This window comes from Bubalus kerabau, chromosome 23 (genome assembly GCF_029407905.1).
Source record: "Bubalus kerabau isolate K-KA32 ecotype Philippines breed swamp buffalo chromosome 23, PCC_UOA_SB_1v2, whole genome shotgun sequence".
NCBI classification, from domain to species: domain Eukaryota; kingdom Metazoa; phylum Chordata; class Mammalia; order Artiodactyla; family Bovidae; genus Bubalus; species Bubalus kerabau.
In genome coordinates this window covers 19893060-19914906 of record NC_073646.1, presented here as the reverse complement: position 1 = coordinate 19914906, position 21847 = coordinate 19893060, and the positions used below count along the sequence as shown (strand labels likewise).

The 21847-nt window shown below is 39.4% G+C and overlaps 1 protein-coding gene across 1 annotated transcript in view; it reads left to right on the top strand.

Moving 5' to 3' along the window:
• The window catches only part of DNAH3 (dynein axonemal heavy chain 3), a 242515-nt gene that overhangs the window by 47135 nt on the left and 173533 nt on the right, over positions 1–21847 (top strand). The window contains exons 16-21 of the mRNA XM_055562073.1: positions 754–907; positions 1675–1819; positions 7717–7928; positions 10315–10406; positions 15909–16023; positions 20923–21039. Of these exons, the coding sequence (XP_055418048.1) occupies positions 754–907; positions 1675–1819; positions 7717–7928; positions 10315–10406; positions 15909–16023; positions 20923–21039 (835 nt within the window). The remainder of the gene's footprint in view (positions 1–753; positions 908–1674; positions 1820–7716; positions 7929–10314; positions 10407–15908; positions 16024–20922; positions 21040–21847) is intronic.

The window sequence follows — 21847 nt, the reverse complement described above, 5'->3', positions numbered from 1 at the left end:
TCAGAGCATTTATCACTATCAGAAATATCTTATTTCGTATTTATCTATGTATGGTTTTATCTATCCATCCATTCATTCATCCATTCATATATGTTTACTGTTTGGGTTTCCCCAAACTAAAATACAAGCTCCATAAGGGTAGGGAGCTTAAGGGTGTACTTCACAAATATATTCCTGATGCCTAGAGCAGTTCTTGGAATCAGGCATTTAATAATAAATATCTAATAGATAAATAAATAATATGTATATGCATGAATTTTATACATGTATATATTTTATTAGGGCTTCTCTGGTGGCTCAGTGGTAAAGAATCCAGCTGCCAGTCCAGGAGACACAGGTTCAATCCCTGGATCAGAACGATCCACTGGAGTAGGAAATGGCAACCTACACCAGTATTCTTGCCTGGGAAATCCCATGGACAACAGTAGCCCGGCATGCTACAGTGCTTGGGGTGACAAGAGAGTCAGATATGACTTAGCAACTAAACAACAACATATATTATATAGCATATATATAATAATATATATTTTATATACATTTACCTGTATGAGAAACAGCTGGAAATATTTAACCACCAATAGGTTCACAGCAGCTGTCTCTGGGAGGTAGGATTACAAATTATGTATAATAGCATATATTTGTAAGTTTTATATCTATTGTATCAGAAGATCATATTCTCCCCAGGCTTGAATATGGCTGAGCAGTGCTGATAAATGGAAAATCCAAATATGATTGGGTTGTCTTTACTTTCAGGTGCTCAGAATTTGAAGTGAAACTTGAGGGCTACAGCAAGGAACTGGAAGGTTTTAGGAAACGTGAAGTAATGACTACAGAAGAAATGAAGAACAATGTTGAAAAGCTTAATGAGCTTTCAAAGAACCTAGATCAAGCACTGGTGGAATTTGAGGTTTGGGGTCTTGGGATGGGCACTTATGACTGTACTGCTCTGTTGGTCCTTGGTTATGTGTTTTCCTAACATCACCTGTCAGGTGGATAGTATTAGTTGATTGACCAGTTCTTTCTCTGTTTTCAACTACCTTTTCCCATACCCTAACATTATATCAGCTTTGTTAGTCACTGCGTACATAAAGAAGAGTTATTAATATAATGGAATAATTGCTGACATTTATCAAGCATGTATTATGTACATAATGTACAAAGGACTTCATATGTGATATATCACTTAATATCCATAATAAATCTTTGGGGTAGGTACTATATATTCATTTATCTCTATTTAAAATGGGAGAACTAAGTCTTGAAGAAGCTAAGTAACTTGCCCTGAAGTTGTCTACAGTAGTAAGTTCTTTAATCATTAAAGTTCTTACCTCTGAGGCAGTTCAGCACAAGAAGGTAACATTGTGTTAACAGTTAAAGTACATATAAAAATTCATGAAAATGGGAATATGTATGTGTTATGGTGGAAGCAAAGATGATGGAGCAAGTGGCCAATTACTGTAAAGTTTCACTCACTGATCTCAGGTGCCATGACTCTCAGAGGTAACAGAGAGACCTTCTTGCTTGAGTTCATACCTTATTTTCTGGTCTTACTCTCCAGATGAACATGCATCTTCCTCAACTTGGTTTTCAAAGCACTGAGGAATTTGCCATGGTGGTTTCTAGGGTTCAGAAGAACCACCCACCCAATAAACAGCATCCCCTTTTGCCCTGCAGTTGATCAATAAGGAGGAGGAGCTGTTGGAAAAGGAGAAGAGTACCTTCCCTCTTCTGCAAACTGTGATGGCCAACAAAGCGCCTTATGAGCAGCTGTGGGTGACAGCCTACGAGTTTAGCACCAAGTCAGAGGAGTGGATGAATGGTATGCCGCTGATTCACTCTACTCGGACAGGATGGGAATACGGTAGCAGAATCAACCCAGCCAGTTCTGAAATAAGACTGGGACTTCAGATTCTGGCTGGACTTTTTATCATATTCTCACACTCTGGATTAAGGCAACCATAGTTAAATTTTTCTGATGTGATAACGATGGAAGGTGGGGATCAAAAAGCCAGACCTGTAGCTAGGATAAAATAGAATGGGCAACCACTCAAAGCCATGGATTGGGTAGTGACTCAGAGAGGCAAGTGGTGGGAGGATAAGGTGGCAGTTCCCCTATTATGCTGATGCTTTATGCCAGTGCTTCAATATAATAAACACAACTATGAAGAACACCTTTGTTGCCAATTTTCTGGATACAATAATGATAATTTTCTTAGGATAAATTACTGAAAGTCAAATGGCTAGATCAAAGAAAGGGTTGTAATAAAAATATAAGGATTTTAGAATTTACTTTTATTATTGGTGTTGCTTTCCAGAAAAGTTATGTTTTAATTTAATATTCTTCTAGCAGTATTTGAGTATCCATCCCTCATACCCTCAACAAACATGAGAAGTAAGAGCTTTACTTTTTTGCTCAAAAAAGTGTTTTTCCTTTAATAGAAGTTGAATGTTTATTGGTCAATTGAATTCCTTGTTTAATAAGTCTATTTATGTGCTCTCTCACTTTTTTCTATTAGTAAACCACCTTATTTAAATAGTTTTCAGTTTTGAAAAATATTTTTTGGATGCATTTTAGTTTTTCAAGTACTCAATCATATCTACACATTTAGAATATTTTACCTTATTTATCACTTTCACACCTCTTTTAAAATTCACTTTTCTGTGTTAACTAGCACTTCCAAATTAAACAGTAGTTATAATGAACACCATTGTCTTATTCCTGATTCTAATGGAATTCTTCTAGAATGTCACTTTTAAACATGATGCTTTTTGTTGATTTGAGGCACAAAATATTTATAGTGTTAAGGAAGTATTTATAATTTAGCATGTCTTTTTGTTAGAGATAATATATTTAAAATTTTTATATTTTGTTTATTAGTTCCAATGACTTCAATAAACTTCCTTGTACTACTCCATCATAATCACACTCTCTACAGCCTTAACACCTAGCAACTATTGATCTCTTCATTGTTACTATAGCTTTGTCTTTTTGAGACTGTCGTATAAATTCCATTTTCTTTTTCAAATTTTATTACAACTTTTATAGTACCTTTGTCTTTATATCTTTTGTATAAAATTTGAGAATCAGCTTATTCATTTATATATGAAATCTGCTAGAATTTTGATTGGAAATGTGTTACATCTAGAGATCAATTTGGAAAAGAATTGATATCTTTACCACAAAATCTTCCAATCCATGGACATTGCAAAGCTAATTATTTTGATCTTCTTTGATTTCATTTTGCCAATATTTTGTAGGTTTCAGCATATAAATTCTATACGTTTTGTTAAATTTACATGTATTTCTTTTTATTTGTTGTTGTTGAATCGCTAAGTCATGTCTGACTCTTTTTGACCCCTTGAACTGCTCCACATCAGACTTCCTGTCCTTCATTATCTCCCAGAGTTTGTTCAAACTCATGTCCATTGAGTCGGTGATGCCATTCAACCATCTCATCCTCTATCACCTGCTTCTTCTCCTGCCCTCAATCTTTCCCAGCATCAGGGTCTTTTCCAGTGAGTCAGCTCTTCACATTAGGTGACGAAATATTGGAGCTTCAGCTTCAGTATCACTCCTTCCAATGAATATTTAGGATTGATTTCCTTTAGGATTGACTGGTTTGATCTCCTTGTAGTCTAAGGGACTCTCAAGAGTCTTCTCTAGCACTACAATTCAAAGGCATTAATTCTTCAGTGCTCAGCCTTATTTATGGTCCAACTCTCACATGTGTACATGACTACTGGAAAAACCATAGTTTGGACTATATGGACCTTTGTCAGCAAAATGATGTCTCTGCTTTTTCCTACACTGTCTAGGTTTGTCATAGTTTTTCTCTGAAGGAGCAAGCATTTTTTAAGTTCACAGCTGTAGTCACCATCTGCAGTGATTTCTAGAGTCCAAGAAAGTAAAATCTGTCACTGTTTCCACTTTTTCCCCATCTATTTACCATGAAGTGATGAGACTGGATGCCATGATTTTAGGTTTTTGAATGTTGAGTTTTAAGCCTCCTCTTTCACCCTCATCATGAAGCTCTTTAGTTCCTCTTCACTTTCTGCCGTTAGAGTGGTATCATTTACATATCTGAGGTTATTGATACTTCTCCTGGCGATCCTGATTCCAGCTGCATCCAGCCTGGGATTTCACATGATGTACTAAACAGGGTGACAATATACAGCCTTGACATACTCCTTCCCTAATTTTGAACCAGTCCATTGTTCCATGTCTGGCTTTAACTGTTGCTTCTTTTCCTGCATACAAGTTTCTCAAGAGACAAGTAAGGTAGTCTGGTATTCCCATTTATTTAAGAGTTATGATGTATATTTTATATATCTTTGTATAAAGATATGATACATATTTTTAAATTTTATTGTGTATATTAAAACAATTGGGGTTTGGGAGCTCTTTTTTTTTTACTATTTTAAAATTAATTTTGTTTTCTCACTGTCAAGTTATAGAGTTCTTTGTATATTTCAGACAGCAATCATTAATCAGATATGTGTTTTGCAGTTTTTTTCTACTAATCTTTGGCTTATCTTTTCAATCTTTTGACAGTGTCTTTCACAAAGCAGAAGATTTTAATTTTAATAAAGTTTAGTTTGTCATTTCTTTCATAGATCATGCCTTTAGTTTTGTATCTAAGAAGTTAGCACCAAACCGGAGGTCATCTAGATTTTTCTGCTATGTATCTCTGCTGTGTACCTCCTAGAATTTTTATAGTTTTGTATTTTACATTTAAGTCCATGATCCATTTTGATTAATTTGTGTCAAGGCTGTACAGTTTGTATCTACATTCATTTGTTTTTGCATGTGGATATCTAGTTATTCTAAAACTATTTGCTGAAAAGTTTCCTTCTCTTTTTTATTCCCTTTGCTTCTTTGTGAAAGATCAGTTGACTATGGTGGGTCTTATTTCTGGGCTCTCTATTTTGTTCCACTGACCTATTTGCCTCTTTTTTTTACCAAAAATACACTTGATTATCATAGCTGTATGATAAATTTTGAAGCTGGATAATGACAGTCCCCCAACTTTACATTTCTCCTTTAATATTATATTGGCTATTCTGAGTCTTTGCTGTCTCCACGTAAACTTTAGAATCAGGATATAGACAATGTATGTATTTTGTTAGATTTATGCCTAAGTGTTTCAATTTTGGAGGGTGCTAATGTAAATGGATATGTTTTTAATTTCAAGTCCACACTGTTCATTAATAATATATAGGAAAGCAATTAACTTTTGTGTATTAACCATGTACCCTGCAACTTTGCTGTAGCTGTGAATTACTTTCAGGAGGTTTCTATTTGCTATTGGCTCTTTCCTATTTTCTATGTACATGATAGTGTAATATGCAAATAAAGTTTTGTGTTTTCTTTCCCAGTCTGTATACTTTTATTTCCTGTCTTGTCTTACTCCATTATCTAGAACTACCACATAATGATGTTGAAAAAGGAGTGGTGAGAGGGGACATTCTTACTGTGTTAATTGACCATAGGTGTATGGGTTTATTTCTGAGATCTCTGTTATGTTCCTTGATCCATGACATTTCTATGGCAATAATCATGCTTTTCATTACAGTAACTTTGTAGTATTGTCTGTAGTCTGGAAGGGTTATGTGTCCCACCTTATTCCTTTTCCTCTGGACTTCTTTGCCAATTCTGAGTCTTTTATGGTTCTATATAAATTTTAGTATCATTTGTTGTAGTTCTGTGGGGATAAAAGGACATGGGCACTTTGATAGAAATCATGTTTAATCTATAGATTGCTTTGGATAGTATAGCCATTTTAGCTTCTTTCGGTCCAAGAGCATGGGATAAATTTCCATTTCTTTGAATCATCTTCAGTTTCCTTTATGAATGTTTTGTAGTTCTTAGTCTTTCACCTTCTTGATCAGGTTTATTCCTACATATTTTATTTTTTTTGGATGAGATTTTAAAAGATTTTAATATTCCTTTCCTGATATTTCATTGTTAGTATAAAGAAATGCAACCAATTTCTGTATGTTAATCTTGTATCCTGCTACCTTGCTGAATTCATTTTTCAGTTCTAATAGCTTTTGTGTGGAATCTTTAGGCTTTTCTATATAGAGTATCATGTCATCTGCATATAATGGCAGTTTTAATTCGTCCCTTCCAATGTGGATACCTTTTATTTTTATTTTTTTTGTCTGATTGCTATGCCTAGGACTTCTAATATTATGCTGCATAAAAGTGGTAAAAATGGACATCTTTGTCTTGTTCCAGATTTTAGTGGGAAGGCTTTTCACTGAATATTATAATGGTTGTGACATCTCACAACTTTTGATGTTAATTTTTATTTTCATTTACCTCAAAATATTTTAAAACTTCTGTTGATATTTCTTTTTTGACCATGTGTTATTTAGAAGTATGAAGTTTAATTTCCCAAGTATTTGGGGATCTTTCCAACTATCTTTTCTGCTATTACGTTATGAGAATAAAAATTCTTGCCTCATTTCCAATGTTAGGGAGAAAGTAATCCATCTTTCACCATTAAGTGTAATGGGTTTTTTGCTTTATGTTTTTAAACCACTTTTTTGTAGTACGAATGACATATAAAAAGCTGTATATACTTAATACGTATAAAAAATGTAATGATAGTGTAGGTTTTCATAGATGCTCTTTATCAGGCTATGGACATTCTCTTCTATTCCTAGTTTGTTTAGGGATTTTTATCATGAATGGATATTGGACTTTGTCAAGTGCTTTTTCTGCTTCAATTTACATTATCATGTGATTTTCCTTCTTTCAGCTGTTAATATCATGTATTATATTGCTTGATTTTCAAATATTAAATCAACCTTGCATTCTGCTGAAAAACTTCACTTAAACATGGTATATGATTCTTTTTTTTACATATTGTATCCTTTTATATATATAGAAAGAAATGTGCATATTTTTCCTTCTTTTAAAAAATTATTAATATTCTATTACTTAACAAAGATGTGTGGGCTGATAGGGTATGTTATTTATTAATGAAGTTATATAAATGAATCTATTTTTAGTCTCTGCAGCCCTGAAAGAAAAGTATTTTTGAGTTAATTAGCAATATCATAATATAAGAGTTAATACTAATTTGAAATATAAAAGGAGAAGAAAGCAGCAACATGGAAAGACTGAATGTGAAACCCAAATGTTAAAAGATACCTGTGAAAGAAAAGGAGAAGAAAATGAATGTTTTGGCAAAGTTTTTTTTTTAATGAGATGTCATTTTCTGCTTTAAAAAATATCTATTTTTAAATAATTCAACCTTGCATAAGATCTGTCACAACTGTACAGCTAACTCCCATGTCCCTATTCACCCACATTCTCCAATTGTTAATATTTCACAGCATTTGGGAACACCTTTTGATACTTCTGTAATAGGATCTACAACTTACACTAACAATTGCTTCCATATACTAACATTCTATGCCAGGCATTATATTAGCCACTTTACTTGTCTCATATAATTTTTACAGCTACCCTCCAAGGTACCCATTATTATCCCGGTGTCCCAGGTCAGGCTACTGAGGCTTAGAAAAGTTTAATCAGTATGCCCAAGGCTTCACTGGTTAGGTAGAGCTTTCAGACCAACTCCAAAGCTTGTGCTTGTTAACCGTGTCATACCATAGACATAATTCTAAATTCAGAGAATTAAGGTACATGTGATTAACACTATTTGGTGATCTGACCTTTCTCCCACCCCATCTTTTCTATTTCAGGACCCCTCTTTTTACTGAATGCTGAGGAAATCGCAGAAGAAATAGGGAATATGTGGAGGACAATATACAAATTGACCAAGACCTTAGCGGACATGCCTGCACCTAGGCGCTTAGCAGAGAATGTGAAAATCAAGATTGATAAATTCAAGCAGCACATCCCTATCCTCACCATTTCCTGCAACCCAGGAATGAAAGACCGGCACTGGCAGCAGGTCCTTGTCACTGCCCACCCTACCAGCCCAGCCCATTTCTGGTCCTGATAGCCCTTTGGAAGGCAGGAACCATTAATGGGCTAAGGTTCTTCTTTCTAAAAGGAGAATCTACTTGAGGCCAAGAGAGTAGTAAAGGCGGTGATACCCTTCCTGCCTCTCCACATGAATAGGCTGATCCTTTTCTTTGGGGACCCCATTGCTGGTGGTTGAATATTAGTCCAGCCAGTGGCCACAAAAGCTCTCCTTATCTGCTTTCCTAAGCACATGGCTGCTCAGGGTCCTAAAGACAATAGTGCTCAGTTGCTCAGTTGTGTCTGACTCCTTGGGGCCCAATGGACTATAACTCATGAGGCTCCCTTGTCCATGGAATTTTCCATGCAAGAATACTGAAGTGGGTTGCCATTTCCTACTCCAGGGGATCTTTCTGACCCAGGAGTCGAACCCATGTCTCTTTTGTCTCCTGCATTGGCAGGCAAATTCTTTACCACTAGCACCACCTGGGAAGCCCCAAAAGATGATAAGGGTCTCGAATTACAATGAGAGGGGCCTGGATTTGTTCCTTGACCTAGGCTACACAAAAGAGAAAGTCTGTTTCTGGGGGCTCCTAACGATGCCAAATGATTCCTACTTCAGCTTCATCATCCAACAGGCTATGTTCAGAAATAATTTTGCACTGTTTCCTTCAGCCCTTTTGAGTCCATAAATGAGAATAATAAATATTCTCCCTGAAAACGATGGGATTTTTACAAGCAATTAATTAAGTGTAAGGGTGACAAATGTGGTGTGTATACTAATAAGAAAAAAGGAAACTCACTGTGTTTCTAAAATAATCATCATATTCAAGAGCTAACAATGGCCTTGAAACATCTTCTACCAGGGAGTTGCTCTGTGTGGAGGCGGAGATGAGACTGGCTCTCCATACACAGATCCCTCCCTGACTGGGCCTGAAATTCCCTCTCTGCAAACCATGTACAAGACCAGGGACATTCTCTCTAGAAGGAGTCTGAGAGCACCCTTATTAGGAATATTGAAATTCAAGACATAAGCATAGGACATAAAGAACAAAGCGAAGGCCTCTAGTAGACTTTGGGTCTTGAACTGCCTCAGCAGAGGGATCTGTACAGGGACAGCTGCCTCACTTGGTACTCATAGGTGGCTCTCCCTGTGGATCTAACCTGACTAGCACTTTGACCCATTTAGACAGTGAGGTAGCCAGATGCCCTCCAGCAGTGCTAGGTCTCTCCACGAGATGGGATTATAGAAAGTATCCTCATCAGTGGCATTTAAACAGTGTTACAGGGGACCCTCAGAAAGCCTTCCTCTCTCCATCTGCTGCTTCCTCTGTGATGACAGTATTCTCATAGTTGGGCACTTTAAAAATCCCAACAATTCCTAGACGTTAATAATTCTCACTTATAAGCCACTTAGATGGACAGATTGGGGGAGAAATTCCCTGGAATTAAAATAATAAAAATAATAGCTAAAGCATACTGAGTACCAACTATGTACTGAGTACTGTTATATACTTTATGTGGATTCTCTTATTTCATCTTCCCAACAATCCTTTGAAGAACAATAAATTGTCTCCATGGTCAGTGGAGGATGCATTCTCAGTTCTAATTCTCAGTCCCAACTCAGGAGATCCTTATTCACAGATTTGGCTCTGGTGGGGGTTCTGTAGGATTAACCATCTGTAGCTCTCAAGGCTACAAAATGGATTTTCTAGGGTTGTGAGGTGGTTGTTTTGAGATTTCTGACCATTTCCCAGAACTTAAGCAAGAAGGGCTAGTCTCCACGTTTGAAACATAGACTTTATTGCTACTGCGATTTAAAACAGGATAGAACAGGTAACGCTGCACTGATATGTACCAGCACCCTCAGATCACAGAATTTGGGAATCTGCCTGTCCCATGTCCTCATGACTTCCTTGTTTTATTCAGCACATCCAGCAGCTTCTGAGCATGAACCACATTTTGCCCTGGTTCACTGCCTGGGAGCACAAAACTGGACTTAGTTGTGAGGACTATTAGGTAGTGTGGGACCCATAAGGTGCCCACATGTTTGCATTATGCCAAGTTCTGGTGGGAGAACAACCCCCAGTAAACCAGATACAATGCAGGTGGGGCCCTAGGCTGCCTCCCAGATCCTTAGAACTGCACTGTCCAATTCGATAGCCACTTGCTACACTCAGCTATTTAAATAAGTAAAATAAAATTTGAAAATCAGTTCCTCGGTCACATTAGCCACCATCTCAGGGCTCACCAGCTGAATGTGACTGGTGGCTCCTGCCCAACACAGCACAGCTCTAGAACATTTCAATCATCACAAGAAGTCTACTGAACAACACTAATTTGGACAACACAGACTTGTTTTTTTCTCTTTGCAGATCAGTGAGATTGTCGGCTATGAAATAAAGCCCACTGAAACGACTTGTCTCTCAAATATGCTGGAATTTGGATTTGGCAAATTCATTGAAAAGTAAGACGTCTCCTTTCAGAAAGTTTTTTGGTCAAGGTATCTGTAATTTCCTATAGTTGTGTGACTGGCCATATAGCAAGCTACATTTCTCATTCTGGTTTAGGAGAACCTCTATTTCAGCTGACTAGCAGCTGGTGAAGCTTTCATCTCCAGCTGTGGAGTTTCTGTTTTTTGTTTAATATTTATTTATTTGGCTGTGTCGGCTCTTAGTTGCAGGATCTTTGATCTTCACTGTGGCATGTGGGATCTTTAGTTGCAGCAGGCATACTCTTGGTTGCAGCGTGTGGGATCTAGTTCCCTGACCAGACATTGAACCCAGCCCCTTGCATTGGGAGCGCAGAGTCTTAGCCACTGGGCCACCTAGGGAAGTCCCTCCAGTTGCAGAGTTGATGTCCGATTATGACTAGAAAATTGAGTCAGAGATTTTATTTCAAAAATAAATTTTTTAAAAGAGTTCTTTGAACCTGAGCTCCAAGTCCAACTAGACTTTGGGCAAGACCATAGAACTTTTCTGGGCCTCAGTTTCCTCCTTGTTAAACAACAGCAACAAACAGAAGGGGCTCTCTGAGCTAAATGAAATATGGTCAAATGAGAGATCTCTTCACTTGCTTTCTCTCCTTCTCCAAATGCCCCTAGAATTTGCATGTGAGAATTTGTACTTTTGAAACTGCTGTTTTTATGACCAGAGATGCTCAGAACCCTGTTTGTTTTTCCATACTTCCTTCAGGGTGATGGGTGGGGAGATGTGTTCCTGAGACTAAAGACCCCATTAGGCAACTGGGTTTGGGCTCACTCAGCACACATGATTCTCAGATTGTGACCCCAGTCCAGCTACATCAGCATCACCAGCGAACTTGTTAGAAATGCACATTCTCAGGCGCCACCCCAATTTGTTCAATCAGAAATTCAGGGGGTGAGCACTGCAATCTGTGTTTTAACAAATACTCCAGGTCAGTGCTGTGCAGTACAGGAGCAGCTTGCTACGTGTGGCCTCTCAGCCTTTGAAATGTGGCTATTCTGAATTTGCTGTGCTGAGTGTGTAAATAAAGGCTGGCCTTCAAATATTTATTAAGGAAAAAAAAAGCAAAATACCTATTTTAAATACTGATTATGTGTTGAAATTATAATATTTTATTGTTGTTGTTCAGTCGCTCAATCATGTCTGACTCTTTGCGACCCCATGGACTGCAGCATGCCAGGCCCTGTCCTCCACTGTCTCCTAGAGTTTGCTCAAACCCATGTCCATTGCGTTAGTGATGCCATCCAACTATCTCATCCTGTCACCTACTTCTTCTCTTGCCTTCAGTCTTTTCCAGCATCAGGGTCTTTTTGCATCAGGTAGCCAAAGTATTGGAGCTTCAGCTTTAGTATCAATCCTTCTAATGAATATTCAGGACTGATTTCCTTCAGGATTGACTGGTTGGATCTCCTTGCTGTCCAAGGGACTCTCCAGAGTCTTCTCCAGCACCACAACTCGAAAGCATCAATTCTTCAATGCTCAGCCTTTTGTATGGTCCAACTCTCATATCCATACAGGACTACAGGAAAAATCATAGCTTTGACTAGATGGACCTTTGTCAGCAAAGTAATGTCTCTGCTTTTTAAATCCCTGTCTAGGTTCATCATAGCTTTTTTTCCAAGGAACAAATGTCTCTTAATTTCATGGGTACAGTCACCATCTGCAGTGATTTTGGAGCCCATGAAGATAAAGTTCTGTCACTGTTTATATTGTTTCCCCATCTATTTCCCATGAAGTGATGGGACCAGATGCCATGATCTTCGTTTCCTGAATGTTGAGCTTTAAGCCAATTTTTTCACTCTCTTTCACTTTATCAAGAGGCTTTTTAGTTCTTCTTCACTTTCTGCCATAAGGGTGGTATCATCTGCGTGTCTGAGGTTATTGATATTTCTCCCGGCAATCTAGATTCCAGTTTGTGCTTCTTCCAGCCCAGCGTTTCTCATGATGTACTCTGCATATAAGTTAAATAAACAGGGTGACAATATACAGCCTTGACATACTCCTTTTCCTATTGGGAACCAGTCTGTTGTTCCATGTCCAGTTCTAACTGTTGCTTCCTGACCTGCATACAGGTTTCTCAAGAGGCAGGTCAGGTGGTCTGGTATTCCCATCTCCTTCAGAATTTTCCACAGTATATTGCGATCCACACAGTCAAAGGCTTTGGCGTAGTCAATAAAGCAGAAATAGATGTTTTTCTGGAACTCTCTTGCTTTTTCCATGATCCAGCGGATGTTGGCAATTTGATCTCTGGTTCCTCTGCCTTTTCTAAAACCAGCTTGAACATCTGGAAGTTCACGGTTCACGTATTGCTGAAGCCTGGCATGGAGAATTTTGAGCATTACTTTACTAGCACGTGAGATGAGTGCAATTGTGTGGTAGTTTGAGCATTCTTTGGCATTGCCTTTCTTTGGGATTGGACACATGCATTTTTACCAGGTTTATGTAATTTTATTAAAGAGCCTCATTTTCCCCAGTAAGATGTTCCCAAGAAATAGCAGCTCTAGAACAATTATGCTGCACTGAGTATTTTATATGTATTAGCCAATTTATCCATCACAACAACCTAATATTCTAGGTAATTTTAGTCACGTTTTATAGATGAGAAAATAAATTGATTAGAGAAATTAAGTAACTATCCAGAGGTCACAAGAACCAAGACCTGAGCCCAGGCTAGCTGACTTCAGAGCCTTAATTGTTACTCTTTACTGCCTTGAAAGATAAACCCACCTTTGGAGACAGAGCGTGAGCAAATACACAGCATTCTGCCATGCTTCCTGCCACCGTGCTCAGTTGTGACAGATCCAGAAGTGGTAATGCCTTGGCCAAGTTGTTAACCTCTGTGTGCCCAGTCTCCTTATCTGTAAAATATAAATAATAATAGTAACCAGGTGATCAAGAGTTATTGTGAGGATTATGAGATAAGGCATGTAACCTGAACTGACTTAATTTTTACGTTCTCAGCTACCACCTATTAGTGAGGTATGGTGCCCTCTATAGCTCACTCTCTGTAGTTAAGGTAGTTTTATCACAGCCCACAGTTAGTTAGGGGGCTTCCCTGGTGGCTCAGACAGTAAAAGAATCTGCAATGCTGGAGACCCATATTTGATCTCTGAGTCGGGAAGATCTCCTGGAGAAGGGAATGCTACCCACTCGAGTATTCTTGCCTGGAGAAATCCATGAACAGAGACGCCTGGCAGGCTACAGTCCATGGGGTCACAAAGAGTCAGACATGACTGAGTGACTAATGGTACATTTGGATAAGGTCAATTTAATATACTTCATGGACTCCCAACCTTAGTAAGCCCATCCTGCAATTATCTGCATAATCATAAGTCATAAGGCACATTTCCAAGCATTTTGTCTTATTTAATTATACCAAAACCTTTGATATAGGCAAATGGGGACTGAAGGCCTGTCAAGTGACTTAGTCACAGCCACACATCCAGCCTTTTTGTCTCAGACTCATCTGGGTTGACACCCGCTTTTATTATTCTCTTTATGCTCACTCAATTTAGTTGTCTCCTGAGAAGGTCACATTTAGGATGGTGACCATGCTGCTGATGTGTTCATCTGGCATTATCCATGCCTCTTCTACTTCCCTCCGTGAGGCTAAATTTGGGTTTTCAGCTCAATTCAGTTGCCCTGTTTGGCTGACCACATGTGAGCGATTCTATTGCTCCTCCGATAGACAGGGCAGAAAGTACATAGTTGGGGAGAAAGAAACGCTGGATTAGGAGTCAGAGGAACTGGTATCTAGACCTGGTTCTGGCCCTCTGCAGCTGTATATGTGGCTTTGGACATGTCACTTGCTTCCTCTGGGCTTCAGTTTGCTAAAGTGTAAGTAAAAATCAGATGGATACAATGAAAGACAGTGCTGAGGCAGAAAGAATAATCCTTCCTTTCCCTCCAAGTACTTTGCTTCCCAGTTCTTCAGCCACACCTGGATTTAGCTCTCCTGCAGAAAGAAAAAGAAAGAAATTTATCTTCCCCTTCTCTCACTATGTCCCTCTTTCTATGGAACCTCTAGAGGGGCTGTTCCATGGATGGGCCAATGTATCAGGAAAATATCAGATATGTTTTTTAAAAGTATGGACAGAAAGTGGAGAAAAAGCCATCATATAAATTAACAGAAATTCTAAGATCTGAATAAAAAGTCAATAATAAATCAAACCTGCGTCTCTTAAGTCTCCTGCACTGGCAGGCAGGTTCTTTACCACTTGTTTCACCTGGGAAGCCCAATAATTCTGAAGTAAATAGGAATAATAAGGAGTAAATGAAAATGGAAAAAAGATCTTGTTTTAATGCTTAAAATAGTGGTTCTCAACTGGGGATGTCCACCCCCAGGGGATACTTTGCAACACCTGGAGACATTTTTGGTTGGTGCAACTGGCGAGGGGTGAGGACTAGGGGAGTCAGCTACTGGCATCTAGTGGGTTGAGGCCGAGGCTGCTACTAAACATCCCGCAGTGCACAGGACAGCCGCTCACAACTAAGAATTATCTCCCTGTATTAGTTTTCTAGTGCTGCTGTAACAAATACCATAGTCCGATTGGCTTAAACAATACAAATTTACTTTCTCACAATTGTAGGTTTGAAGTCTAAGGTCAAAGGGGTTTTTCTTGAGGGTGGGGGCAGGGGACAGGGACTGAGGGCTGGGATTTGGTTTCTTCTAAGGCCTCTCTCCTTGACTTGCAAATGACTGCCTTCTCCTGTATCCTCACATGGTCTTCCCTCAATGTATGTATCTTAATCTCCTCTTCCAATAAAGATACCAGTCATTGGTCCAGTGGCTAACACTTCGCACTCCCGATGCAAGAGGCCCAGATTCAATCCATGGTTGGAGAACTGTGATCCCACATGCCACAACTAAAGGCCCAGCACAGCTAAATAAATAAATACTTTTTTTTTTTAATGATACCAGTCATATGACCTCATTTTAATTTAACTACATCTTCAAAGACTTATTTGGGCTTCCCAAATAAGTGGTAAAGAACCCACCTGCCAATACAGGAGACATAAGAGACATGGGTTCAATCCCTGGGTCAGGAAGATTTCCTGGAGGAGGGCATGGCAACCCATTCCAGTATTCTTGCCTGGAGAATCCCATGGACAGAGGAGCCTGGCAGGCTGCAGTCCATAGGGTCACACAGAGTCAGACACAACTGAAGTGACTTAGCACGCAAAGAACTATTCATGTCCAAACAGGATAACTCACATTATGAGGCACTGGAGGTTAAGACTTCCATATGATTTTTGGAGAGATACAATTCAGCCTTTAATATAGCCCAGAAAGTCAATAGTGCCAAGGGTAAAGAAACCCTGCAAAACATTGGAGATACTGGTAAATATTAGAGTAAAATGGTAAACTTTTTGTAAAATTAAAGGCTTTTCAAATTTCTCTAATGGCTGAGCTGAAATTCTTCCTTTGATGTATTTTTGATGCCTCCTCTGTTGATGTTACTATCACTCTGTCTCCTCTTTAGACTGGAGCCCATCGGTGCAGCTGCCAGTAAGGAATACTCTCTGGAGAAAAACTTGGAGAAAATGAAGTTAGACTGGGTTAACATGACGTTCAACTTTGTGAAGTACAGGGACACTGTGAGTCTCAGTCCAACAGTTCAGCCCCCTGAGAGCAGCCCATTTATTATGTAGTAAATTACAGAAGGGATTCATTTCAAAATTGCAAGAGAATCAAGGAAGAAGGATCTCTAATCTGTCTTAAAATTTTTTATTGATATATAACTGACATATAACATTTGTAAGTTTAAAGTATACAACGTGTTGATTTAATACTTTTACATATTGCACTATGATTACCATCCAATATGATTACCATTAACACCCCTATCATGTCACATACCTATCCTTTCCTTTCTGTGGTAGGATAATTAAGGTCTAGTCTTAGCAGCTTTGACGTTTTTAATACAGCATTGTTGTCTATAACCACTATGCTGTTGCATTAGATTGCTTCCTCAATCTAATCTTCCTGTGCCAGTCAGCCTTCATTCCAGACACCATGGAGGGATGCATTTTCAAATGAGAAAGGCCTTTTAATTCAGGGCAACAAGCTTTCTGTTGAAAAGGAGCTGAACAGCCTCCTGAATTAGCACCTCCCAGGGAAGGCACCCCAGGTTCCTCAGAAATATAACTGAGATAGACAGTGCTCAGCATTTCTCAAGTGTTATTAAGTGCAGGAATCACCTGAGAGTCTTTCTAAAGTGGAGCTTCTGATCCAGCAAGTTTAAGCTGGGTCCTGAGGTTCTGCAATTCCAGCAAGCTCCCAAGTAATACTGAAGCTGTGGTCTCTGGACCACATTTTGAAGAGCAAGGCTGTACACTTTCTTTTCACTGGCGCTTCTAGAACATATAGAAGTTCATAGAGTGCATAAACCTGAAGGGTTTGCTCAGCCATCTTCAGAGGCTGGCTTGTTTTTGGGGTGGGCGATGAGAAGGAGAGCTTGCTGCTTAGGTGAGGCAACAGGCAGAAACTCATATAATGCGGGGCACTGGCTCTTTAAGCAGAGCATCTCAGCCCTGGTACTCTTTCTGGTCACTCAGTTCCAATGTGCCTGTGTTGAGGGTGGCTGGGGAGCATTCCCACACTACCATGCAGTATATGACACCAGCTGGGTGCCTTATGATTCAATTCAATTGTAAATAGACACTATCTACCCAGAGATTCCATAAGTTAAGACTACAAGACTGCTAATTCCTCTCACCCCCGACTTCAGATGCCAGTCTCAAGCCCAGGTTATCGTGCTTCTGACCAACCAGCTATAGATTGGAGGTCCCTCCTTGGGTTCATTTAATTTGTTAGAACTCAGAAACAGTTTACTTAATAGATCACTGGGTTATTATAGGATATAGGGCCCAGGAACATCCAGATGGAATGCCCAGGGCAAGGTATGGGGAAGTGGTGTGGCACTTCCATGCTCTTTCTGAGCATGCCACTCACCCAGATCTCATGTTCACCAACTCAGAAGCTCTCTGACCGCTCTCCTTTTGAGTTTTTATAAAGGCTTCATTACTTTGGCATAATTGACTAAATCATTGGCCATTGGTAATTGAACTCAGTCTCCATCCCCATTCCCCTGCCAGGAGACAAGTTGGTGTACTAAAAGTTCCAACCCTCTAATCACAGGGTTGACTCTCCTGACAACCAACTCCCCACCTTAGATGTGGTACAAAAGCCACCTCATTAAGAAAACAAAATCTCTGTCATCCCTTAGGAAATTCTAAGGGTTTTAGGAGCTGTGCCAACAACAGGAACAGAGACCAAATATCTGTCTTACTATAAATCACAACATTACTCTGGCCTGGGATTCTGTATTTTTAAGGCACCCCTGACTTTTTTCTTATCTCTCCTTGCTGTTCTTTGGAACTCTGCCTTCAGATGTTTAAATCTTTCCTTTTCTCCTTTGCTTCCACTTCTCTTCTTTTCACAGCTATTTGTAAGGCCTCCTCAGATAGCCATTTTGCTTTTTGGCATTTCTTTTTCTTGGGGATGGTCTTGATTCTTGTCTCCTGTACAAGAAAATTATAGATACCAAGGGAACATTTCATGCAAAGATGGGCTCAATAAAGGACAGAAACAGTATGGACCTAACAGAAGCAGAAGATATTAAGAAGAGATGGTAAGAATACACAGAAGAACTGTACAAAAAAGATCTTCACGACCCAGATAATCATGATGCTGTGATCACTCACCTAGAGCCAGACATCCTGGAATGTAAAGTCAAGTGGGCCTTAGAAAGCATCACTACGAACAAAGCTAGTGGAGGTGATGGAATCCCAGCTGAGCTATTTCAAATCCTGAAAGATGATGCTGTGAAAGTGCTTCACTCAATATGCCAGCAAATTTGGAAAACTCAGCAGTGGCCACAGGAGTGGAAAAGTCAGTTTTCATTCCAATCCCAAAGAAAGGCAATGCCAAAGAAAGCTCAAACTACTGCACAATTGCACTCATCTCACACATTAGTAAAGTAATGCTCAAAATTCTCCATGCCAGGCTTCTGTAATATGTGAACCGTGAACTTCCAGATGTTCAAGCTGGTTTTAGAAAAGGCAGAGGAACCAGAGATCAAATTGCCAACATCCACTGGATCATGGAAAAAGCAAGAGAGTTCCAGAAAAACATCTATTTCTGCTTTATTGACTATGCCAAAGCCTTTGACTGTGTGGATCACAATAAACTGTGGAAAATTCTTCAAGAGATGGGAATACCAGACCACCTGATCTGCCTCTTGAGAAACCTGTATGCAGGTCAGGAAGCAACAGTTAGAACTGGACATGGAACAACAGACTGGTTCCCAATAGGAAAAGGAGTACATCAAGGCTGTATATTGTCACCCTGCTTATTTAAGGTATATGCAGAGTACATCATGAGAAATGCTGGGCTGGAAGAAGCACAAGCCAGAGTCAAGATTGCCGGGAGAAATATCAATAACCTCAGATATGCAGATGACACCACCCTTATGGCAGAAAGTGAAGAAGAACTAAAAAGCCTCTTGATGAAAGTGAAAGTGGAGAGTGAAAAAGTTGGCTTAAAGCTCAACATTCAGAAAACGAAGATCATGGCATCTGGTCCCATCACTTCATGGGAAATAGATGGGGAAACAGTGGAAACAGTGTCAGACTTTATTTATTTGGGCTCCAAAATCACTGCAGATGGTGACTACAGCCATGAAATTAAAAGACACTTACTCCTTGGAAGGAAAGTTATGACCAACCTAGATAGCATATTCAAAAGCAGAGACATTACTTTGCCAACAAAGGCCTGTCTAGTCAAGGCTGTGGTTTTTCCTGTGGTCATGTATGGATGTTAGAGTTGGACTGTGAAGAAAGCTGAGCACTGAAGAATTGCTGCTTTTGAACTGTGGTGTTGGAGAAGACTCTTGAGAGTCCCTTGGACTGCAAGGAGATCCAACCAGTCCATTCTAAAGGAGATCAGTCCTGGGTGTTCATTGGAAGGATTGATGCTAAAGCTGAAATTGCAGTACTTTGGCCACCTCATGCAAAGAGTTGACTCATTTGAAAAGACCCTGATGCTGGGAGGGATTGGGGGCAGGAGGAGAAGTGGATGACAGAGGATGAGATGGCTGGATGGCATCACCGACTCGATGGACATGAGTCTGAGTGAACTCTGGGAGTTGGTGATGGACAGGGAGGCCTGGCGTGCTGCGATTCATGGGGTCGCAAAGAGTCGGACATGACTGAGCGACTGAACTGACTGACTGAACTGACTGACTTTTTAAAAGTGCAGTGTGGATTGAGAACTAAAACCCTAAATGCTCTCATACTTCCCCCTCTCCCAGGCTACATGTCATCCATTGTGACTTCTTTTCCTCTTTTTCTCAATGCCTTGATTTCACTTGATTAACAACTGTAGACAAGTCAATGGAAGGGAGGAGAACTGGGGCCCCTCCCAGAAAGACCAGGCCAAAAGATGTTACATGATCTTATTGGATTAGATAGATAGAGGCTTTTGGGCTGAGTTGAGGAGTTAAGTTGAGGAACCTGATAACAGCTCAGTTACTTCTGGCCAGTCTTCAGAGTTTTTGATTGAAGTATCTATAGGCAATGGTCAGCAGCAAAATAAGAATCAAGGTACCACTTTATTGGTAAATGATTAAATAGCTGGACATACCTCCCACTACAGAGCTACTGGTAAAAGGTGGATGAGAAAATATATTCTAGCTCCAAATTAACCACCCAGATATAAGCCTGAAGGAAGTGAAAACAGAGTGAGAAAGACCAGACCTACCACAGGGGGACAGCCCCTTATCAGCTTGCTTGCCACATGGCCCAAGAAGAGAAGTCCATCTACAAGGACTAACTTTTAAGACATAGTAACCCTAACTACTAGTAAAATATGCCAAATAATTATTTAGTCAGAGGTTCCCAAACTTTCTTGGTTCATGGTGCTGTTGGTATCTGAGTACTTTTAAAATGGTTCCCTCCTTAGTCCAAAAGAAATACTTAACAGCTTTGCTTATGAAGTAACTGAATTCAGACAACTTAAATATTTGTGCCCCATCAACTTAATAACTGAAAAAAGTACATATAAATTAAAAGAAAATATTTGTATTTTATTTTAAAATAACTGAAGTTATTTGCTGTGAGTTTGCTGTAGTGCCCTGGGGCACACGGTTTGGGAATGAAACCTAATCTAAGCAGATTAGCAGTTGATTCTACCTGAGGAAGCCAGGAAAGCAAGTGAACAGAAAATCAGGAACACAGAGAAGAGGACAGAACTCTTTCTCCTCCAGACAGCAGATTCTAGTCGCAGATCTAGGTTTGGACCACATTTGTTTTCTGCAAAGGAGGTAGAAAAGTCTTTAAGAATATTTTCAAAGTAGAAAATAGAAAACTCTCTCTGCTATAAGACATAGTGTCCCACAGAGGTGGAGATCTGAGCTGTGAGTCCTTTGGGGATCATTATGAAAAGTTGTGGGAAAGAGGTCTGATTTTAACAGGGTGGGTCATTTTTATTTGCAGGATACAAGCATCTTGTGTGCAGTTGATGAGATTCAACTGTTACTTGATGATCATGTGATAAAAACCCAGACCATGTGTGGCTCTCCATTTGTCAAACCAATAGAAACTGAATGCCGGGTAAGAGGAAATGAGATTGAATGTTTTGTGATGGCTCATTAGGCTCTGGGTTTCTTGGAAGAGCAGAAAGTTTTTGTTTTGTTTTTACTTTTTGACCATACCACAAGGCATGTAGAACCTTAGTTCCCCAACCGCTGTAGTGGAAGCGTGGAGTCTTAACACTGGACTGCAAGGAAGTCCTAAAAGAAGATTTTTAAGTTCAATTAAAAAGAAAATCTACTTTCTCTTGATAAAAAGCGGCAACAAGTCATTCAATTGTGCCCAACTTGTGTAATCCCATGGATTACAACCAGACTTCTCTGTCCATGGAATTCCAGGCAAGAATGCTGGAGTGAGTTTCCATTTCCTTCTCCAGGGGATCTTCCCCACCCAGGGATTGAACCTGGGTCTCCCATGTTGTAGGCAGACTCTTTACCAAGTGAGCCACCAGGGAAACTTATAAAGACTGAAAGCAATAACCAAGTAAGCCTTTTTAACAGTCTGGCAGACTGAGCTTTTGCGACAGTCTGCTAAAAGAGAAGATAAGTGTTTTGAGTACACCGAACAAAAATACATTTGGAAAGTATCTTATCGGTTTTAGAAATCTAGAATGTAAACTACTGGAGGTTAGCCTCCTTTGATCATTGTAGAAGTAGAATAGGCTAAGGACATAGACTTGAGTCTGACTGTCTGTGTTCAAATTCTGACTCTGTCCCTTATTGGTTGTGTGACTTTGGACCAGTTACTTGAATATGTCAGTTTCTGCATCTGTAAAGCAAGTTTTATAATAATGTCTCCCTCATGAATCTGTTGGATTAAATTGGTTTTC